General features: G+C 40.0%; 1 protein-coding gene, 1 long non-coding RNA gene and 1 pseudogene across 7 annotated transcripts in view; 2 read left to right on the top strand and 1 right to left on the bottom strand.

Moving 5' to 3' along the window:
• LOC115300373 (protein argonaute-4) overlaps positions 1-6941 on the top strand; it is a 41488-nt gene extending 34547 nt beyond the window's left edge. For 3 of the 6 annotated variants that reach the window (XM_029950081.1, XM_029950085.1, XM_029950083.1), the window contains 3 exons: positions 439-540; positions 787-986; positions 3085-6941. In XM_029950081.1, the coding sequence (XP_029805941.1) occupies positions 439-540; positions 787-986; positions 3085-3193 (411 nt within the window). In that variant the 3' untranslated portion in view covers positions 3194-6941. The other 3 variants (XR_003912625.1, XM_029950082.1, XM_029950084.1) reach the window with 3 other exon arrangements.
• The window catches only part of LOC115300376, a 21888-nt gene extending 11992 nt beyond the window's left edge, over positions 1-9896 (bottom strand). Inside the window, exon 1 of the long non-coding RNA XR_003912626.1 lies at positions 9811-9896. This is a non-coding gene — a long non-coding RNA (uncharacterized LOC115300376). The remainder of the gene's footprint in view (positions 1-9810) is intronic.
• Positions 9897-19447: 9551 nt separating this feature from the next.
• LOC115297717 lies at positions 19448-19835 on the top strand (annotated as a pseudogene).
• The last annotated feature ends 2910 nt before the right edge of the window (positions 19836-22745 follow it).

The following is a 22745-nucleotide window of genomic DNA, read 5'->3' as shown; positions in this document are numbered from 1 at the left end:
TTTAAAAAATACATTAAAAAAAAAAAAAAGAACAGTTTGCTAGAGGCGCCTGGGTGACTCAGTTGGTTAAGCATCCGACTTCGGCTCAGGTCATGATCTCACGGTTCATGCATTCGAGCCCTGCATCGGGCTCTGTGCTGACAACTAGCTCAGAGGCTGGAGCCTGTCTTCAGATTCTGTGTCTCCCTCTTTCTCTGCCCCTCCCCTGCTCATGCTGTCTCTCTCTCTCTCTCTCTCTCTCTCTCGCTCTCTCTCTGTCTCACAAAAATAAATAAAACATAAAAAGGATAAAAAAGAACAGTTTGCTAACTTGTTACCAATTAACATGTAAAAGGAAAAAATGGCCTGAGCTCAGTTTGGAATTTTGATGACTAATTATACCTCCCACCCCCATCTCTCTCTCTCTTTTTTTTTTTTTTTTTTTTTTTTTTTTGGTAGGTGGGGAAAAGTGGCAACGTACCAGCAGGCACTACAGTGGATAGTACTATTACGCATCCATCAGAGTTTGACTTTTACCTTTGTAGTCATGCAGGAATCCAGGTAATTTGGAGGCTGGTTCAGATCTTTGACTTGATAAGATGTTTGCAAATTGAGTAACTAGCTTGAATAGACTTGTTATTCAACACTATGTATTGGTTTGTTAATGCTTGTGTTCTAGAACTGTTATCTTTCAGCCTGGGTATCTGCTGGTAGGTGTGCTAGACAGGAATACTTCTGAATTTAAGGAGTGGATTTCAATTCTTAACTCATGTCAGAAATGTATTAATCATACAAGTCTCTCTGCAGGGAACCAGCCGTCCTTCACATTATCAGGTCTTATGGGATGACAACTGCTTCACCGCAGATGAGCTCCAGCTACTAACTTACCAGCTGTGTCATACCTATGTGCGGTGCACACGCTCCGTCTCCATTCCAGCGCCTGCATATTATGCCCGGCTTGTAGCATTCCGGGCAAGGTATCATCTGGTGGATAAGGACCATGACAGGCAAGTTTCTCAGGCACCATGAAATCTCTTTTCATCTGAGTCAGCAGCATGTTAAAAAAAAATGAGCTACTACAGAAAACTTTTGGAAGAGCCAAACTTCCTTTTAGGGTTTAAATTTCAAGAAGCAAATAAAATCGCATGTGCCTTTGAGAGCTTCTAATGTGACTTTTGGTCCAAGAAGTGCTCAGGCTTGCTCATACTTGCATGGTGTGTCTATAGTCTGCCCAAGGGAAGAAGTCTAATTTGGAGCTGCCTGTGGTTTTCCCTTAGAACAAAATGCATTCAGTTCTGCTTAGGTCCTGAGCAGCCTCAAAGGTGGCCAGCACAGTGTCATGGCTCCAGTCCGAGCAGTCAGAGGCCTGTGGATTCCACTTCATGCAAGAGGAAGTCCTACACATTTCACTTTGCTTTCAGTACAATCTGGAAGAATGTATTAGAGTGAATCTGGGCATGTGTGTGGGAGAGGAGGTGTGCCAGACCATTTTTACCCCCAAATAGGGATCTCAGTAAGAATCAGACATTTTGACCTGTTATTGAGCACTATTAAATAGCTGAACAAGCTCTCTGCACTAATTTTCTTTTCCAAATGACCATCTGTGAAGTGTAGCAGTTTCTGGGCTCTTCCCCAAGTCTGAATTCAGTTGCTAAATAGTAGACATTCCATTGCAAGTCTATTTCTGTAAGAGTTGAAAATACACTATTATGGAAAATGCCCAGCTGTGGCTTTATACCTTCCATTCTGTAATATACACTCATTCATTTAACACATTTATTAGGTGTTGACTGGGTGCCCAGCACTGTGTAGGTACTAAAAATAAAAATACTAAGATGAGGAACACCTGCTTCCTGGGATTTTCTGTTTCAGTGTGGCAAACAAAACAGGGAAACACAAAACTAACAACTAGCCTGAGGCAGTATAGGTGAGGGACATCAGAAGAAAGGTTGTTAGAGAAGATTTCTTAGCTGGATGGATGGGATTTGGCTCTAGAAAGAAGAAAAAAGGATTTTCCAGGCAGGGGGAACAATGGACACAAAGAGAAAGCAAGTGACATGTTTAGACAATAGCAAGTTTTCTTTGGCTAGAGCACATGAAGCTAGAACAGTATGTTAGAGCAAGGTTGTCTTTGTTAAGTGTAAAAAGCTACTTTGGGGATAAAATAGATGGTCCTTAACCCTTAATCAGGCTTACATGGGAGTGAAGATGAAGTGAGCGATGACTAAGATTATGAATTTAAATGATAAGGGCGATAATAATTTAAGTAGTAAAGTAATTATGTGACAAAATTAATAAACTAAGTTCGAAGAGGGATGGTGTTTTTTTAAAGTTTACTAAGCCCTTCATAATACATGGTACCCTTAAGAGGTATGTTCAGAAGTTGTTATTGTTATCCTGAAAGACCAAAGTTCAAAGGAATTGTTACCTCTCCAAGATCATATAGCCAGTGAGAGCAGGATGAGAAGTGACTCACGGCATGGTAACATTTGCACAGTAACACGGTATGTTCCAGCACGATGCTAGGCACAGAGATTCATTCATCAAGTGGTTATTGAGGATGTACCATGTGCCAGACACCAGGGATTCAGTGGTGAGTAGGATAGAGAAAGTCACTGCTTCTTGGAGTTTACATTTACTGCGGGGAACATGTAACTATCCAATTAATAATTTAATTTCAATTGTGTTTAATACTATGAAAGAAAAATAGAGGATTCTGTGGAAGTATGTCTCAGGTGGCTCTAACCTGAACTTTGGACTCAGGGAAGACTTCTTTGAGGGAAATGACATCTGGCTGAAGCCAAAAGGACAAGTAGGCTTTAACCAGACATAGGAGGCAGTGGAAGTCCTAACGTAAGTACTGTTAAGGATTTGGGTCTTTGTAGACATTATTCTATTTAATTATTGCAACATCCCATTTAATAAGTTGTATTGCATTTTTCAGTTGAGCAAACTCATGTTTAGAGAGATAAAACGAATTATTTAAGTAGCCACAGCTTGAACCTAAGATCTTCTTTAACCCAGTACTATTTGTGCTATTTGAAACATGTGAAGTTTGAAGTAGTCTTTTGTTACACCTGGTTTTTTGCATTATTCTCTTTACAGCGCGGAAGGCAGTCATGTGTCAGGACAGAGCAATGGCCGGGATCCTCAGGCCTTGGCCAAGGCTGTGCAGATTCACCACGATACCCAGCACACAATGTATTTTGCCTAAGAAGCTCAGAAAAAAGAACTCAGTCAGTTTGACACCCCATGCACCGTCATACTGTTTCAAATGCCTGCCGCCTCTAGGGAGAGCCAAGTTGACTTCAGGTGGTCTTCTACCAGCAGCTCGGAGTAGTTGCACTGAATCTATACTTTGCAGCACTGTCTGATGCATCATCAAAATTGAGCCATTTTTAAAAAGTAATAGATACTCATAGATTGTCTTTTCTGATGCACTGGACTGAATTTTTACCTCATCATGCAAAGGCTGATCAGCCTAAACTTCCTTAAGGACTTTACAAGAAAGGTTTCTACGGAATATTTTGCTAGCTATGGTATTCCCCACATCCCTCTAGTCTTGTAAGAGAAGATTATTCCTTCTTTTCTGTATTCATTGAGTGGGATGTATGCACAAGTGGGAGAGAAAAACCAAACAATCTACTTCAGTTCAATGTAACTGTTTTAATTGTGGGGGTCCATAGACTTTTTAATGGAGATTTCTGACTTCGCCACTGTAAATGCCTTTAACGAGCATTAATTTTTCAAAGTTTTACAGAGTTTTATTAGTTTTCCTACTTTATCTTCTTGATCTTTACAGACTTGTGATCTGCAAGTACAGGCTGCCAGGCAGTTGCACTATGTTTGGCTGCAGGTGCAGACAGGCCGCTCTCCTATTTGGTTGACTTTTGTGAATGTGTAACACAAACAGATGTAATGCATGTCACAGTGACAGGTAACACTGCCATGGTAAGAGTACTCCTGTTTCCCCCCTCTGTGAAAAAAAAAATTAGCTTTTAGTATTTTTCAAAGTTTTCAAAAGTGCCCATTTTATGCTGCTGTGTGGTTTGTTAGATCTAAATGATTTTTAAACTTTTCTCATAGAAAATTAACTTTGGCAATAAAACATTTTTTAAGGTCCCTTTTCTTCCTCCCCCTGACAATGTAGTTTTCTAGATGAGATTTCGATATGATTTTATCAGCTATTTCTTATAGGTCATAATCTGGCAACTTCCGAAACTGTTCAGACAAGACATATATTTCCATGACTTTTTAAAGAATTATTTTTATCTGTTTTATAGTCACAGTTGGAGTCCTGTCACTTTGTTTTAAAATAAGCTAGACCCAGGACACTTCCTTATTGGATAGGCTTTGCCAGTCCTTAAGGTACATTGAGCGATGCTGCAACTTGCACAGATGTACCAGCATTTAAAACTATTTCTCCCGGGAATCAAGGTTACTCACACAATTATGTGCAGTGCAAATGTTTTTGCTTCTCTTTCAACCTGAAATGTATTTGGTGGGGTTTCCCTCCTTTCACTAAACTAAAATTGCATTTATAGAAAAGGTTGATTTTTCTTAGTAGAGTCTAGATTCCAATCACAAGGAGGTGGGTTCCTTTCTTAGTCCAAACAAAGGGAGCTGATCTAAAGCAAGCATCAGTGAATATGTAGGAGAAAGTGTATTTTGTATTTAGTGTAGATAACACTTTGTGAATGGACAACAGTTACATAGATTCTTGGTAGTTCCAGACAGTGTTTCCCAGCCCAGATTTTACTGACTTGTGATTCTTTCTCCGGGAACCTCAGAAGTGAAAGCATTAGAAGGGGATAAAAGCCCTAGAACTACACTCTGTATGGCTGAGGAAGGTGCTGGGGGAAGAGACAGACACAATGTGGTAAAACAATTTTGCCACCTCTGTCTGGAAACTGCTGGTGGGGAAACACTGGATCTGACGGTGAAGGGTGTTTGCTTGAACTCATTAGCCGGTCCAAATCTCTTAAACTAGCCTTCTCAAAATCCCAGCAATACAAAGCACTGTTTTTCTTCAGTCTTTTAAAGATGCTTGTAAATACACTGAAGTTTACATTTCCATGTGCTGTTGATCAGTGGCACCACCAGTGTTTGCTACGACTGATCTCTGAGAGTTTTATAACATATATTGAGTCCTGCAGCTCATTAAGATGACTGCAGACATCCTTATTCTCTGCATATAGTGGGATGGAAGCAAGCTCTGTAACTGAGGCACAACATAGGCAGGAGTGAAGAGATGGCAGAGGTTAATTTCATAAGATTTTCCTTTTCTGCAAATACCTCACTTGGATACTACAAATCAGGACATGGTGAGGGGCTGGCTGCTGCTTTTATTCACACTTGTTCAGGGAGAGCTCAGAAAATACCCTTCAGCATGGCTACCCTGGACCCAAGAGGAGGAAAAACAGAAGCTTCTTTAGGAAAAGGAGGACTTACTGGCGTCCAGGATATGAAGGACTCTTGGTGGCTGGCTGGCTGGCCAGCAGGCACCACACCTGTACTTGAGTGCTTCTGGCTTGCTTGTTAATAATATACAGAAGTGTCACTTCTCACCATCTTCTGGCACGTATGGAGCAGGGAGCGAGGTGGAATGCCAGGAAGCCCTGATTTACTTCTCGGCAGTTGGGCTATATGCTTGACCTTGAACTATACAGTTTGTACAACCTCAGTCAGTCCTATAACACGGGCAAATCAGTGTGGTGGTGGAGGAAAAGCCGGGAGGCCTATTTTTATAGGAAACAATACCGTTAAGGGGGCAAATTCTGTAGTTTTGGATGCAAGGAAAGAAATATGGAAGAACTAGGATTATTGGAAAAAAAACTTGCTGGGCGAGGCAGTGAATCTTTAAGAGGTAATCACTGCAAAATCAGAGTTGCAGCAATACTATTGCAAGCAAGCCTGAATACATAGTTTCAATTTGGCTTGACAATTTGAATATGATTACCCCTTGGGACTGACTGAATCGTTATGCATGTGTCAATCAATGGGAGGTGTGCATTCTCTAGAAGTAGATTTAGGCTGTTTGGTTTTTTAAAATGCAGCCTATTTAGGCACTGTCATGTGGTGTGAAAGGTTGAAATGTAGCAATGCTAAAGAGTAACAATTAGGGGATAAGGCGCGGGATATTAAGAGAATGGTGAAGATCCAAATGTTGAACCTATTATGTTTTGTTGTTGTTGTTAGCTGTTGAACCCTGGGTGGTTGATAAAGTGAATTCGCTGGCTTAATGCAGCCAGCAGTCTGGGCAGGCAGAACATATTCATTCTTACTGTAAATTCTACTTGCTGCTTCCAAAGGTGATGATTTACAAGCAGACACATTCTATACGGTCTGTATTTTAGGATCTGAAGCCCAGCCTATATCAGAGCTTACCTACCTGGCTCAGCTATCTACCCTTCCTGCGGGAAAAGGCAATCCACTGTTTAAGAAAGCTCACTCTCTCTGCCCTGCCCTAGCAACCCTTTGTGGATGTGCTGTAAGATTATTTTCTTGCTCAATAGCAAGGTGGTAGCTCTGCTTTCATTTTAAGAAAGTAGAGGCTGAGGGCATTGTATCAATACTGCTTCAACTCCAAGGATTTTTCCTTGTAAAATTAAAGGGACGATCTTGTTACTGATTAACCATTTTCTTATCCCTTGCTATTGACATTCATGCTCCTTCTATGTCTGGTGGCTGAAAATGTTTGCATTTGTTCATTTGACTAATGGTGTAATTTTGGTTTCTATACTGTTAAACCTGTAATGTTTTAAAATGTATTTTATTAACTCTGGACTGGATGTTTGTCTCTAGCAATACGAGGTACTTTCTAAACTATTAAGGGAGGGGTAGTATCCCCATGTTGAGACAAGATGATGGTTGTTTAAATTTTGCAATTTTTTTTTTGGTCTGCAGGGATATTTTGTGTTCATGTGTCCAAAAGAGAATAAATTGGCATTCTTGTGCCGTAAGTTGTTTTTTATTGTCAAATTTCTAATACATATGGAGTATACTGTAATGGGGACATACATGGTTGCTTTTTAAAAACAATTTCCTCCGTTTAAGAAGTCGGTTGAGCTCAGTCGGTTGAGCATCTGACTTCAACTCAAGTTATGATCTCACGGTTTGTGGGTTCGCATTGGGCTCTGTGCTGACTGCTAGCTCGGAGCCTGGAGCCTGATTCAGAGTCTGTGTCTCTTTCTCTCTCTGCCCCTCCCCTGTTCATGCTCTGTCTCTCTCTCTCTCAAAAATAAGTAAATATAAAAACAAATTTTTTTTTAAGCAGTTTGAGAAAGAATAGAGGGGAAACTGTGTTTTTAACTCCTGGCTCTCCCTATCTTTAGACATTGAGACTTGGGGATTTTGGAAGAACTTCCCAGCAAAATTTCACATATGAAAACTTTTACAAGATTCATCAGGGTTCTTAGCATAGCTCTTAACAGGAAGATCTATTTAAGTGAAGTTTTAAGAAAAATCTGCAGTCTCCAAATGGGCAGTACGGCCACATACTTTAAGACTGACTTCTTCAGAGGAGGAGCTGCCTAAATTCCCTCAACCTGGGCCCATCCAGTCTCAAGTCTTTAAAAAATTCTCACCACATCTGGGTGAGTCACAGCAGGGATCATGCAGAGATGTGCACAAAATGGTACTTATCCTCAGGGAATTTATGGTTTACCAGAGGAACTAGTCTGAATAGAACACACTTTACTACAAGTAACTGTTTTTTTCCATCAGCACAATATCCCCCTCTCCCTATTTATCCATTGTCAAACATTTATCACAAACTCAGTGCATGCCAAGCTCTGCCTAAATGCTGGCAACATAGAAGAGTAAAAACTTAATCCTTCGAAGAGTTCATTCCAATATAGCATGGAGTAAGGGAGTCAGTGAGATTAACATTATCTGAGTGCCTAGTATAACCAGTCGATTTATAGTGACCTTACTCCCAGTGACAGTTCTTTGAGGTTGGTAACAGTCTCCCCTTTTTAAAGATGAGGAGTCCAAAGAGGATAAATAACACACAGTTCCTGGATGGCACAGGCCTATCTAATTATTACTCCTGTAGTCAAGCACAAAATGACAGGAACTTAGAAGGAGAAACAACTTTTGTTATGGGAGTCAGGAAAGACTTTACAGTCGTGGTGAATTTGGGGATAGGTGAGCAGGAGTTTACCAGGTGGGCAAGGAGAGGATGAGGATATTCTAGACACACTATTCCCTTATGATAGATTGTGGTAGCTGCAATTTTTGTCTATCCAAATACTTTCCCTTACTCCTCCTTTGGGTGATGGAATATCTCTTATGGGAATTTCATTGCTTAGATGTGCTTCAGGTAAGTCTAAATGACCTTCCCACCATGTCCCCCACCATGTGTGTCATATTCACGTCCATTCTTGAATCACTGGGTGATGTGCATCAGCTAGGAATGACTACTGTGTCCACTGCTTTGTATGTGTGTGTATATGTGTGTGCATGGGTGTTAGTAGGTGTGACCAGCAAGTAGGGGAAGCACGGACTTATCATTACAAGCCATATGTCTCTCTCTCCATCTCTTGGCTCTGATTTCCTCTATGTTGACTTTATTCTCCAGAGCCTAGTGACAAATATGTAAGGAGAAGACGGACAAAAGCAGATGAGGAAAGTAGCATCTATATTGCAAATTGACTGGAGAAGAAAAGAAAAGAAATAAGCTTAACAAACATTTCTGGAGCTCCTATTATGCAGTAGGAAATATGGAAAGACACAAGTTCTGGCCATGGAAAGGTTCATTTGTAAACTTGGGGCCATACATGTAACAAAGTAGATTTGAAAGTTGCGTGCCTTGAGAAATGTATGTATGGACCATGGGATCTCTTGGAGTGGTTCCTAATCCAGCTGGGGGATGATAAAGGAAGGCTTCTTAGAGGAGTGATGAATGAATAATACAAGTTTTGCAAATGAACAAGGGGGAAGAAATCATTCTAAGAATTCTTGTCATGGGCAAAGTCACAAAGAGGAAAAAAAAGATTGTGAATTATTTGGATGAATTATAAGTAATTTCAGTACTCTTAGATTATAAAGGGTGAGGGAGGAAGAGATGACAAGTTTGGATAACAGAAGCAAACACTAGTTTCTGACAGGACAGAACTTGAATGGCAGGCATGCTAAGAGGGTTAGACTTTATCCATAGGTTCAGGGGAATAGCATAGGCATATTTGTGTATCAGTTATGCCACCAGTAGTTTTGTGGGTGGGTTGAAGCTGAAGTTTTGTTGAAGGGAAGCTAGAATTTAATTGTAATAGCCCAAGCAAAAGATGATGAAGCTGGAATTTGAGCAGTGATAGTGCAGTTGGAGAGAAGGTATGAACACAAGAGATACTCAGGAAGTAGAAAAAGCAGAATTTGAAAGTGGACATAAGTGTGGGAAAGAAGGCAGATTCATCAGGACTCCCACGTTTCTGCCACTGAGAGAATGAACACAGATGAAAAAGAAAATTTGTAGGGCCCCTGGGTGGCTCAGTCGGTTAAGCCTCCGACTTTGGCTCAGGTCAGATCTCACGTTCGTGGGTTCGAGCCCCGCATCGGGCTCTGTGCTGACAGCTAGCTCAGAGCCTGGAGCCTGCTTCCGCTTCTGTGTTTCCTTCTCTCTCTCTGCCCCTCCCCCTCTCATGATCTGTCTCTCTTTGTATCAAAATAAATAAAACATTTAAAAAAAATAGAAAAAGAAAATTTGTAATTTGTGGGAAGGAGGAAAGTGGTAAGCTCAGTTTTGGACAAATTGGATTTGAAGGTGGTACATGTGGACTGGAGAAAGAGTTTGGGAGTCATCAGTAAACAGGCAGTAATTAAAACCATTCATACCTGTGTGCAGGAAGATTATTCAGGGCAAGAAGAAATAAGAAATACGGATTCCCAGAGGAGACACATCTTTAAAAGGTAGACATGGGAAGAGGCACATCCAGTTGAGCAACTGACTCTTGATTTTGACTCAGGTCATAATTTCAAGGTTTGTGAGTTCGACCCCTGCATCCAGCTCTGCTCTCACATTGCGGAACCTGCTTGGGATTCTCTCCCTCTCTCTCTCTCTCTCTCTCTCTCTCTCTCTGTTCCTCCTTGTGCTCGCTCTCTCTCTCAAAATTAAAATAAACTTAAGAAATTTTAAAAGTTGAATCTATATATTATATATTTTTATATTTATATTTTTAAGTGTAATCTATTATATGTAATATATAATTTGTATTATATATTTATATAAATATAATTCCAACTATATATAAAATTCCTATTCTCTCTCTCTCTTCCATTAGTTCTATTTCTCTGGAGATTCCTGATTAATACAGAACGTCGTGACTGCACTTTTTCTTCTGGCTGCTTTTAGTATCTTCTCTTTCTTTTTGATTTTCAACACTTTACAATAAAGGGTCTAAGTATCTTTATATGAACCTGCTTGAGACTTTGTCTTATTCATTTTTGTGAAATTGGCACTTAGTGTCTGGCATATAGTTGGTGCCCTTTAATGTATGTTATGCACCGGAAATCCATAGGCTATCACAGATATTTAAGGAAGTAATGCTTAAAAGCCCCTCCACCCTATGCTTTGCTCTCCCAGTGGTCCTATCTCATCTAATTCTGAACTCTAGTCTTAGTAATCTCCTTCCTTGACTCTGCTTCTGGACCCTGGACTTGGTTGACATTTGAACTTGGTGTTTTCTTGTGTTTAATCCTGCCTCCCCAAACTGCTTTCACTTGGCTGTCCTCAGAGTGTCAGGGTCCTTTGTGACATGAATCCCCCAGCCCCAACCCTGAGGGGGGGGGCAATTTTGACATTAGGAAAAATAAAGAGTTTTAAAATTCTTCTTAAAAAAGATACCACACTGGACGCCTGGGTCGCTCAGTTGGTTGAGCATCCGACTTCGGCCCAGGTCATGATCTCACAGTTTGTAGGTTTGAGCCCCACATCAGGCTGTGTGCTGACAGCTAGCTCAGAGCCTGGAGCCTGCTTCCGATCCTGTGTGTGTGTGTCTCTCTCTGTCCTTCCCCTACTCATGATCTTTCTCTCTCTGTCTCTCAAAAATAAATAAATGTTAAAAACTTAAAAAAAAAAAGATATTACACATAGAGGTACCTTGGTGGCTCAATCGGTTAAGCATCCAACTTCAGTTCTGATTTCGCAGTTCGTGGGTTCAAGCCCCATGTGAGGCTCTGTGCTGACAGTGCAGAGCCTGGAACCTGCTTCGGATTCTGTGTCTCCCTCTCTGCTCCTCCCCCACTTGTGCTCTGTCTCTCTCAAAAATAAATACTTCTAAAAATGTTTTTAAAAAGACACCACACACAATGGCAATTTATTTCAATAGTACCTTTCAATGCATATACATTCTATATAGTTGTAATCTTAATGCATAAAAGATTTTGTATTTCTATTATTTCACTATTACATAATGAATAGTTACCCTTTTTCAAGACTGTGTCATGTCATTTTGCAGTCATAATAATTCATTGTGCAACATTTATTGAATACCTGCTGCCACATAATACTGTGTTAGGCACTGGGGCTACAAAGATAAATAAAGCTTGGTTTTCTTCATGCTTCTGAGACTTTTACATGCTTACAGGAGGAGGAGGAGGTGGAGGAGGAGGAGGAAAGGGAAGGCTGCATTGACAAAAGAGAGCAGCTAAGTGTTGCCACATGTATCACAGGAAGTTCAAGCAGGGACACATGAGAGGGAATATCATGAAGGCAGGAAGCCTTGAGCTGAGTTTTGAAATACAAGTAGGTTTCATCAGTGAAATGGAGGAGACGTTGAGGTTTTAGAAGGGTGAATATATCATATGCTTTTCTCTACACCAGTTCAGAACCAACTGAAAAATGGACATAGATATCACATAGTTGGACAAAGACCAAGATGTCAGCATTATTGTTGGTAAGACATGGATAAGAGGACTTTCTTAGAAGTGACAGCAAATGGGAGTGCTAAAATTGCCCTTTATTTATTTAACACACTTACCTTCACAGCAAGCACAAGATGACCTTGGTTTTCCACACAAGGCAAGAGTCTACTTTTCCAAGTTTAGTGATTAAAAACTTTAGAATAAAATCGAATTTTAAAAAATCCCATTTGGGGCACCTGGGAAGCTCAGCTGGTTAAGCATCTGACTTCAGCTCAGGTCATGATCTCACAGTTTGTGAGTTTGAGCCCTGCATCAGGGCTCTGTGCTGACAGCTCAGAGCCTGGAGCCTGTTTTGGAATCTGTGTCTCAGTCTCTCTCTGCCCCTCCCCCATTCACACTCCATCTTTCTCTGTCTCTCAAAAATAAATAAATGTTAAAAAAGGGATGCCTAAGTGGCTCAGTTGGTTGAGCGTCTGACTTTGGCTCAGGTCATGATCTCACAGTTGGTGGGTTTCAGCCCATGTTGGGCTCTGTGCTAACAGCTCGGAGCCCAGAGCCCACTTTGGATTCTGTTTCTCTCTCTCTCTCTCTCTTTGCCCCTCTCCTGCTTGCACTCTGTCTCTCTTGCTCTCAAAGATAAATAAACATTAAAATTTTTTTAATTTTTAAAAATCCCATTTATTTTTAAGTTTATTTATTTTGAGAGAGAGAGAGAAAAAGGGAGAGAGAACAAGCAGGGTAGAGAGAGAGAGGGAGAAAAAGAGAATCCCAAGCAGGCTCCACACTGTCAGTGCCGACATGGGGCTCAACCCCACGGACTGCGAGATCATGACCTGATATGAAACCAAGAGTTGGATGTTTAACCAACTGAGCCACCCACCACCTCCAAAAATCCCATTTAAACCACATCTAAAATATATGCTTAGCGGTAAATTTGAACAAAGATGAAAAGATGTGTAAGATCTATACATTGAAAACTAGAAAACATTGCTGATGGAAACTAAAGGCCTTCATCAGTGGAGAGATACATTATGATCATGGATCAGAAAACTTAAAAGCATTAAAGTGTTATTTGTACCCAAATTGATCTATAGCTCTACCACAATCCCAGTCAAAACTCAGCAGGCTTTTGGTAGAAATTTACAGCTGTTTGTTTGTTTGCTTATTATTTTAAATAGACTCCACACCCACCATGGGGCTTGAACTCATGATACGAGATGAAGAGTTGCATGCTCTACTGACTGAGCTAATCAGGCACCCTAGAAACTTATAGCTGATTTTTAAAAAATATATATTGAAATGCAAAGGACCTCAAATAGCCAAAGACAATGTTGAAACAAAAAACATAATTGGAGAACATATACTGCCTGTGGAGGCTGGATTCTAAGATGGTCCCATGATCCCCACCTCCTGGTGTTCAGGTCTTTGAATGATCCCCTCCCCTTGAGTATGGACAAGAGCTATGGCTTGCTTCAAACCAATAGAGCACAGTGACAGAATGTCATTTTATGATTACATTAAGTTACATAAGACTGTCTTGCTAGCTGACACACTCTAAAGTGGCTCTCTCTCTCCCCACTTCCTGCTGCTTTAAAACATGTTGGGGAGGCTTAGGTGGCAAGGAGTTGTGAGGGGCCTCTGGAGCCTCTAGGTGGCCTCCAGATGCTGGCCAACCAAAAAATGGAAGCTCTTTGTTATACAGCTGCCACAAACTGAATGATGCTAACAAGCACACAAGCTGAAGAATAGATTTTTTCCTTGTCAAGCCTCTAGATGAGAACCCAGGCCTGGCCTACATTTTGATTGCCCCCTGTGAGATGCTATAGAGGATCTAGCTGAGCTATGCCTGGACTCCTGACTCACAGACATGGTGACATAATAAATAGGTGTTATTTTAAGCCTCCAAATTTGTGACAGTTCTTACGCAACAATAGATAACTAGCACAATACCTGATCTCAAGACTTATTATAAAGTTGTGAAAATTAAAACCGTGTGGAATTGGCATAAAGATAGACAGATATATAAAATAGAACAGAGTCCAGAAAATAGACCCATACATATGGCCTACTGATTTCCAACACAAGTGTCAGGACAATGTAATGAGGGCAATCTTTTCAATAACTATATAGGCTTGTGGAAAAAAAAAAAAGAACTTTGACTTCACCTCTCACTATATACAACAAATAGCTCATAATGGATAATAGACCTAAATGTAAAAGCTAAAAACTTCTAAAGCTATAAAATTTCCAGAAGAAAACCTTAGTGTCCTTGTGTTGGGCAAAGATTTTTAACACATAACACAAAACCCATCAATTATAACAGTAAAAATGTCAATAAATTTGATTCCATGGAAATTAAAATTTTTTGCTCTTCAAAACATTGCTATGAAATGAAGGGGCAAGCCATAACCAAAATAAGTATATGCAAAGCATGTATCTGCTAAAGGACTTGTATCTACAATATGTGAAGAATTCTTACAATTTAACAAGACAGATAACCCAATTTAAATGGCTAAAAGATTTGCACAGACACTTCATTTGAGAAAATATACAAATGACAAATAAGCACTTGAAAAGATGCTAAACATAATTTGTCATCACGAATGTGCAAACTGAAACCACAAATGAGATACCACCAACATTCTCACTGGAAAAATAAAATTAGGCCAAGCATACCAAGTGTTTGGGAGAGATGTGGAGCACCAAAAATCCTCACATAATTCTGGTGAGAGTGTAAAATAATGCAATTGTTGGGGAAACAGTTTGGCTGCCTCTTAAAGAGTTCTTGAAAATCTTTAAAAGTTATGAACCTTCTGTAAGATCCAGCCATTCCATTCTCAGGTGTTTTCTCAAGTAAATGTCCAAAAGACTTGTAGGAAAATACTAAGAGCTTTTTATTTGTTCATATGTTGTTGTTTTTAAATTCCAGTATAATTAATATACAGTGTTATGTTAGTTTCAGGTGTAAATATAGTGATTCAACAATTCTGAATTGTTACTCAGTGCTCATCACCATAAGTGTACTCTTAACCCTCTTCATTTATTTCACCCTGCTTCCTTTGGCAACCACCAGTTTTGATCTCTATATTTAAGAGTCTGGGGTTTTTGTTTGTTTATCTCCTTTTTCTTTGTTTTCTTAAATTCCACATAAAAGTGAAATCACATGGTATTGTCTTTCTTTGGCTTATTTCACTTAGCATTATACCCTCCAGATCCATCCACGTTGTTGCAAATGGTAAGATTTCATTCTTTTTTATGGCTGAGTAATATTCCAGTGGGGGCGAGCACTTGCACATACCACATCTTCATTATCTATTCATCTATGGATGAACACGATTTAATTCCATAATTTCACTATTGTAAATAATGCCACAATAAACATAGGGATATATATATCTTTTTGAATTAGTGTCTTTGTCATAGCTTTTTTATTTCTAAGGCCCTAAAGCTGAAAACAACCCAAATGCCCATCAACATGTGAATGAATAAACAAATGGTCATATGTCTATATAATAGAAGACTCTTCAGTGTTAAAAGTAAGAAATATTGATACAACATGGATAAATTGTAAAATAATTGTCGCATGTGAAAGAAGCAGCCAAAATTTTCTTTATCCTGGTTATATAAAATAGTAGAAAACCAAAACCTATGGCACAGAGTAACAGATCAGTGGTTGGGGTGACAGGAAGGCCAGGAGGAGCCAGGAGGCAGGGTTATAAATGGGCTGGAGCAGACTTTTGAGGGGAATAGATACATTTCTCGTCTTGATTGTGGTGACAGATTCGCATGTGTATGCTTATGTCAAAGCTCATCGGATTGCACACTTCAAGTATGTGCAATTTATTGAATATCAGTTGAACGGGGTGAGGTGTGGGGAAGCAAGAACACAGGCTTTCAGGAGATCTCAGAGGCGGGAATGGGGGCGGAGGCGGAATTTGGCCGCACAGGCGCAGTCAATCTTCCACGCTCACCAATCAGATCCCCGTTGGGCGACCTGGTGCCGCTGAGGCGTGTGCGTTAGTGAGAGGACGTCATGGCGCGCGGAAGCTCCGCGAAGCGCGAGCCGCGAAGTTGCTTGAGGCCTGCTCAAAACTCGGTGGCCTTTTATTGTGTGGGTCCATGGAGCCATTGACGACTCAAATCAGGCAAGTGGCATATCCCGGGCTCAGTTTGAACTAATATTTTGAAGCTGTGTGGAAAATAGGCTCGAGAGTGGGTAACGACCCGTCAGGAGGTTGTGGTAATTATTTTCCCCCCTTTGGCCTCCTCCTCCCCCCATTCAACCGTGAACTCTGGAGGAAAAGGATTGTTTCGCGTTTGTCGCCGACGTGTCCCTTACACGCATCCCAGCCCCGTGGCCGGTGGTCAGTGAATTTTGTGGAAGGGGTTGAGTCGTTTCCGGTCATACAGCTCCTAAGGAAGAGCCAGGATTCAAATGAAGCGTTTTTGACTCCCGACCTTGAGGCCTTTCTTGCCGAGCGTTAATGAAAAATCTAGACCATGTTCGTCCGTCTGGTTGGTGCAACGATTTTGCCAGCGCTGAATGCTCATGGTAAGTACTGTGGGGTTTCCGAGCCGCTCTGGAGGGGTCGGTGTGTTTTGAAAATTACACTAGATTGACGCAGTTAGGACTGAGGCCTATTAGGACAACTGCTCTTTTCACGGCACTGCATTTGGCGCTGAATGTGTCAGTGAGGACATTGTCACTGCTGTCCTGTACAACAAAGAAATAACACAAAGGTGTGCCAAGTGCCTTGAGAGCAAGTTCTAAGCTGTCTGCCCCTCCTCCCCGCCGAAATTTAAAAATTTTGTCTCATGTGCTCTTATTCGAGGGTTTTCCCCTCGCTTTCAGTGTCCTGAGCAAAGAATGGCCCACAGAACTTGTGCCCTTTAGTTCCGAGAAAGTATTTTGTATTAGATCTTGGATGATTTCTTCTCCATTTTTTCTCCTCTCTCCTAAACTGGATCTTTTCTTTTATTGTTCAGATGTGGGACCTAATGAATGGCTCCTCTAATTTTCTTTTATTTTCGCATTTATCTTCCAACTCTCTTTTCTGCTGTTGTTGCTGGTGTTCTACTTTCTTGGATAATTTTCCCTTTTCTTTAATGTATGAATTTAAAGTTTTTAAGTATATTTACATTTTCTTTAAATTATTCCCATTATAGGGGCTCCTGGGTGGCTCAGTTGGTTGAGTGTCCGACTTTGGCCCCGTTCATGGGTACCAGCCCCACATCAGGCTCTGTGCTGACAGCTCGCAACCTGGAGCCTACTTCAGATTCTGAGTCTCCCTCTCATCTCTGCCCTTCCGTGGCTCATGCTTTGTCTGTCTGTCTCTCTGTGTGTCTCTCTCTCTCTCTCAAAAATAAATAAACATAAAAAAAGGTCAAAATTATTCATTCCCATTATAGTCTCCTTTTAGTTTGATGACTGCCGTATCTTTTATCTTTCTGAGAGTATAAAATGCAATTGGGAGCGCAGTTTTCTTGCGTTCCCTTTGTGTGACCTCTATTTCCTTTCCGTTGTGTTTACGGTTTGTTTTGTTTTCTGACTTTCATGTTGAGGAATCCTCAAATAATAGTATTAGCTAACATTTATTGAGTAATGTAGCATTAAGGGCAAATTCCTAAGCTGTTACAAATATTAATTTATTTAATCCTCATAACAATGAATGAAGTAGATGTCACTAACCTCAATTTATAAATGCTAAAATGAAGGAAATGAGAGCTTGCATAGCTTTCTAAATAAAAGTAATACAGCTCGAAAGTGATGAAGATATTTAACAAGGCAGTCTAGGGTATCTGTTCTCTTTTAAACAATTTTCTTCACTTATTTTTAATTTATATACAAGTTAGTTAGCATTTAGTGCAATAATGATTTCAGGACTAAAGTCCAGTAATTCAGCCCCTACATGAAACACCCAGTGCTCATCCTAACAAGTGTCCTCCTTAATGCCCCTTGCCCATTTGGCATTTCCCCCTACTCACAATCCCTCCAGCAACTCTGTTTGTTTCCTTATGTTTTGTCTCCCTCTGTTTTTATGTTATTTTTGTTTCCTTTCCCTTATGTTCATCTGTTTTGTATCTTAAATTCCACATGTGAATGAAGTCATATAATATTTGTCTTTCTCTGACTGATTTCACTCAGCATAATAGTTCCATCCACATTGTTGCAAATGGCAGCATTTCATTCTTTTTGATTGCCAATACTCCACTGTGCAAATACACCACATCTTCTTTATCCATTCATCTGTTGATGGACATTTGGGCTCTTCCCATACTTTGGCTGTTGTTGGCAGCTCAGCTATAAACATTGGAGTGCATGTGCTAGGTCATGTGTTCTTAAATCACTATTCTATACTGCCTCATATTTAAGAGTGAGACCTGGGTTCTGGTTATTGATGGTGGATTACACAACCACACTGACCTGTTTCCACAGCTAACATCACAAAAACAGTAATAAATGGATTTTTTGAAGAAGGTACAAGCTCATAAGGACATAGAGGAGAGGAGAGGAGAAAACAGGAGCCCATTTTTGGAAGTTAGAAATCCTTTGCACCAGCAGTACCTGACTTGGACATCCTATAAAACTAAATCCTAAAGTGATGTGGGAGAAAGCCAAAAGGCAAACCAGTTTAACCTCAGACCACCTTCTTTCAATCTCCCAACCTCTTTCTCTCATAGACACACGTACACACACATTAGTAATTGGAGGAACCAAGAACCTGTGGACATGGGGATGAAGGTAGGGCTTAAAAAGGGAAGATAGGTTGAAAGAATGGTAAAAATCTGCCCAGATATTTTTCAACTTTACATCAGTCAGCTGACTGCCCATCTGGGCTATATCTAACCTCAGAGAAGTCTAAAGGTTTATTCTCTGGGAGGGATAAGACAGAATCTTAGTCTGGGAGATATTAAGTATAATTGAGGTAAGAAGTTTTGCACTGAAAATAGGCAGTGAGTGAATGTGTACACATTAAGTTAAGCCATTGCTCTAAACATTTTATATGTAGTAAGCATTTAATTCTCCCAACATCTGTATAGAGGCAGTGTTGTTTTTCCATGATTTACAGATGAGAAAACTGAGGCACAGTGAGGCTAAATTAGTTGTCTAAGATCACTCAAATAATTACAAAAGAATATTTATAATATATGAATGGTGAAAAGAATGCTATAGTGAACATCTATTACCATTTAGTTTATCACAGAAAAGAAAAAGAGAGGGAGAATATTACTTATATTTTTTGGCCTTGTACTATTTTATTTTCTTTTTTAAGAATATTTATTTATTTTTAAGAGAGAGAGAGAGAGAGAGAGAGAACAAGCAAGGGAGGGGCAGAGAAAGAGAGAGGGAGACACAGAATCTGAAGCAGGCTCCCAGCTCCAGCCTATCAGCTCAGAGCCTGATGCGAGGCGTAAACCCACAAACTGAGATCATGACCTGAGCTGAAGTCAGACACTTAACCAACTGAGCCACCCAGGTGCCCCTCTTTTACTTTGTTCTTAACTTTAACTTTTGAAATGTGTTCCTTCGGGTTTGACGGAGGGAGTGGCGGCGGCGGATGGAGGCGGTGGTGTTTGTCTTCTCTTTCCTCTACTGCTGCGTGCTCACCTTCGTCTCGGTGTACTTCATAATTACATTGTCTGATTTAGAATGTGATTACATTAATGCTAGATCATGTTGCTCAAAATTAAACCAGTGGGTCATTCCCTAGCTGATTGGCCGCACCATCGTCACCATGTTGATGCTCATTTCATTGCACTGGTTCATCTTCCTTCTCAACCTGCCCGTTGCCACTTGGAACATATATCGGCTCGTCATGGTGCCGAGTGGTAACATGGGGGTGTTTGACCCCACAGAGATCCACAGTCGGGGTCAGCTCAAGTCACACATGAAGGAAGCCATGATCAAGCTCGGTTTCAACTTGCTCTGTTTCTTCATGTATCTTTACAGTATGATCTTGGCTTTGATAAATGACTACACCACCGAGTGTGGTTGAGGAGCCAGAGACCATGTGAATCATTCTTAGAACCGTGATCATAACAGTATATTTTTTCCTCTTTGAACAAAATAAAATATTTTTGCTGTATTTCTACCATATAAAGTATTTAAAAAACATGAAAAAAAAAAAAGAAATGTGTTCCTTCAAAATCCAGTCCTATTTTTCGTCTCTTTAACTACTGTCTTGAAATTTGGGTTTACCATTCCCTTGCTTTTCTATGTTGTTTAATACATATAATTATATTCTTTTAGTAGTTTTTTTTCATATTTATGTATTTTGAGAGAGAGTGAGGGTGGGGGGAGAGGGCAGAGAGAGAGGGAGAGAGAGAATCCCAAGCAGGCTCCAGGCTATCAGTGCAGAGTCCGACTCGGGGTTCAATCTTACGAACTGTGAGATCATGACCTGAGGCAAAATCAAGAGTCAGCCGCTTAACTGACTGAGCCACCTAGGCGCCCCACATAGAAAACTGTTTTGCATATCTAAAAAAATATTTTTAAGCTTCTTTACTTATTTTGAGAGAGACAGAGAGGCAGGACGGGGCAGAGAGAAGAGAGAGAATCTCAAGCAGGCTCTGCACTGTCAGTGCAGAGCCTGATGTGGGGCTCAAACCTATAAACCATGAGATCATGACCTGAGCTGAAACCAAAAGTTGAACGCTTAACTAACTGAGCCACCCAGGCACCCCTGTATATATATTTTTTAGGTTTATGTATTTGTTTATTTAGAGAGAGAGAGCAGGGGAGGGGCAGATAGGGAGAGAGAGAGAGAATCACCAGCAGGCCCCAAACCTGCAGTGTGGAGTCCATGTGGAATGGACATGGGGCTCAAACCCATGAACCGTGAGATCATGATTTGAGCCAATACTGATTATTGGATGCTTAACTAACTGAGCTACCCAGGCACCCCTACTTTTGCATATTTTTAAATTTTACGTAGACTCATTCTGTGCATTCTCCTGCAGTTTGTTTTGTCACTCAAGATTATATTTCTGAGATTTATATATATCCTACTTTATTTATTCTACTATGGTTGGAGTTAGTGTTTTCAGTATGCTGCTGTTATAAACAGTGCTACTAAGAACATTCTTATGCATATCTCCTCTTGGTAAAAGCAGAAGTTTCTCTGAACCAAAATTGCTGGGTTTTAGGGTATGCACATTTTCAGTTTTACAAAATAGTGTGTTGGGTGTACCAATTTACACTCACCAAGAGGATCTAAGAGGTTTCATTATTCTACCTCCTTAAGTTTTACCCAATTTAATGGGTGCAATTGATGTCTCACTGTGATTTTACTTTGTATTTTCCTCCTAAATAATGAGACTGAGCATTTATATGGCTTTTCATTCTGCATGTTTCCTATTCTGTGATATGGCTGTTGATGAGTTTTGCCTTTAAAAATACATATAAGTTGGGGTGCCTAGGTGGCTCTGTGCTGATAGCAGGGAGCCTACTTGGGAGTCTCTCTCTCTTTCTCTGCCCCTCCCCCACTTGTGCATGTGCGTTCTCTCAAACAAACAAGTTAAATAAAATTATAAAAAATATATATAGGGCACTGGGTGGCTCAGTTGTTAAACATCTGACTTTGGCTCAGATCCCACACTGGGCGAGCTTGAGCCCTGCTTTGGGTAAAAAAAAAACAAAAAAAACAAAAAAAACACATGAGCCGTGCTTTGGGTGAGCCCTGTTTCTCTCTCTCTCCCTCTGCCCCTTTCTCACTTGCGCCCTCTCTCTCTCTCTCTCAAAACAAAGAAAAAAGTTATATATATAATTCTTTTTCATACTGATTTGTAGGAGTTGTGAATATATATTGGATACTTACAATTTGATGGTTATATATATTGTAAATATTTGTTTTTGCAATGTGATCGCATTCATTATAATCTTTTGATTAAAGCTTTTTAAAATAATTTTTAACATTTATTTATTGTTGAGTGACAGAGACTGAGTGTAAGTGGGGAAGGGGCAGAGAGAGAGGAAGACGCAGAATCCCAAGTAGGCTCCAGGCTCTGAGCTGTCAGCACAGAGCCCAATGCGGGGCTCAAACTCACGAACCATGAGATCGTGACCTGAGCAGAAGTCGGATGCTTAACCGACTGAGCCACCCAGGCGCCCCATTGATTAAAGTTTTTAAATTTAACCTAGTTGAATTCATAGTCTTCTTAAAAAATGGTTAGTGTGTTTTTAGTTATTATTTTATGCTGAAGAAGTTCTTTCTCTTCTCAAGTTTCTTATATTTTTCCTACACATTTTTTAAAACTTGCTTTTCATAGGAGTTGGTTTCTGTGTGTAAAAGGACATAGATCTCCAATTTTTAATCTTTCCATATAAATACTCAGTTGTCTAAGTTCCATTATTGACAAATGTGTCCTTTGGTGGTCTGAAATCCCACTTCTGTCACTGTTGTGTCCATACATGCATGGGTCTGTTTCCAGAGTACAGAGTTACCTAACCCTAAGCCAATTTAACCCTAAGCTACTACCTCACTGTTTTTAGTTACTGTAGTTGTATAAACTTGATATCGAGTAGGACAGATTCCTCCACCTTATTTTTCTGCATAAGTGTCTTTGCTATTTCTTGGGACTCTATTCATGTATACACATTCAAAATAAGCTTCTCAAGTTATAAAACACAGAGTTACACAGACTTGATGGAACTTGTATTATGATTGCTTTGAATCTGTAGATGAATTTGAGAATAAAATACTGAGATTTTCTATCTAGGAGCAGAGTTTTTTCCTCCTTTTATTTTTAGGTCTTTTATTTTATTATTTTTTAAATTTTTAAATATTTAAACATTTAAACACACACACACACACACACACACACACACACACACACACACGTGGGGGAGGGGCAGAGAGAGATTAGGAGACAGAATTTTTTTTTCTTTTTTTTTTCTTTTTTTATTT

This window comes from Suricata suricatta, chromosome 8, assembly GCF_006229205.1.
Source record: "Suricata suricatta isolate VVHF042 chromosome 8, meerkat_22Aug2017_6uvM2_HiC, whole genome shotgun sequence".
NCBI classification, from domain to species: domain Eukaryota; kingdom Metazoa; phylum Chordata; class Mammalia; order Carnivora; family Herpestidae; genus Suricata; species Suricata suricatta.
Note: the sequence above shows the minus strand (reverse complement) of the source record. Positions and strands in the feature narration are given on the sequence as shown.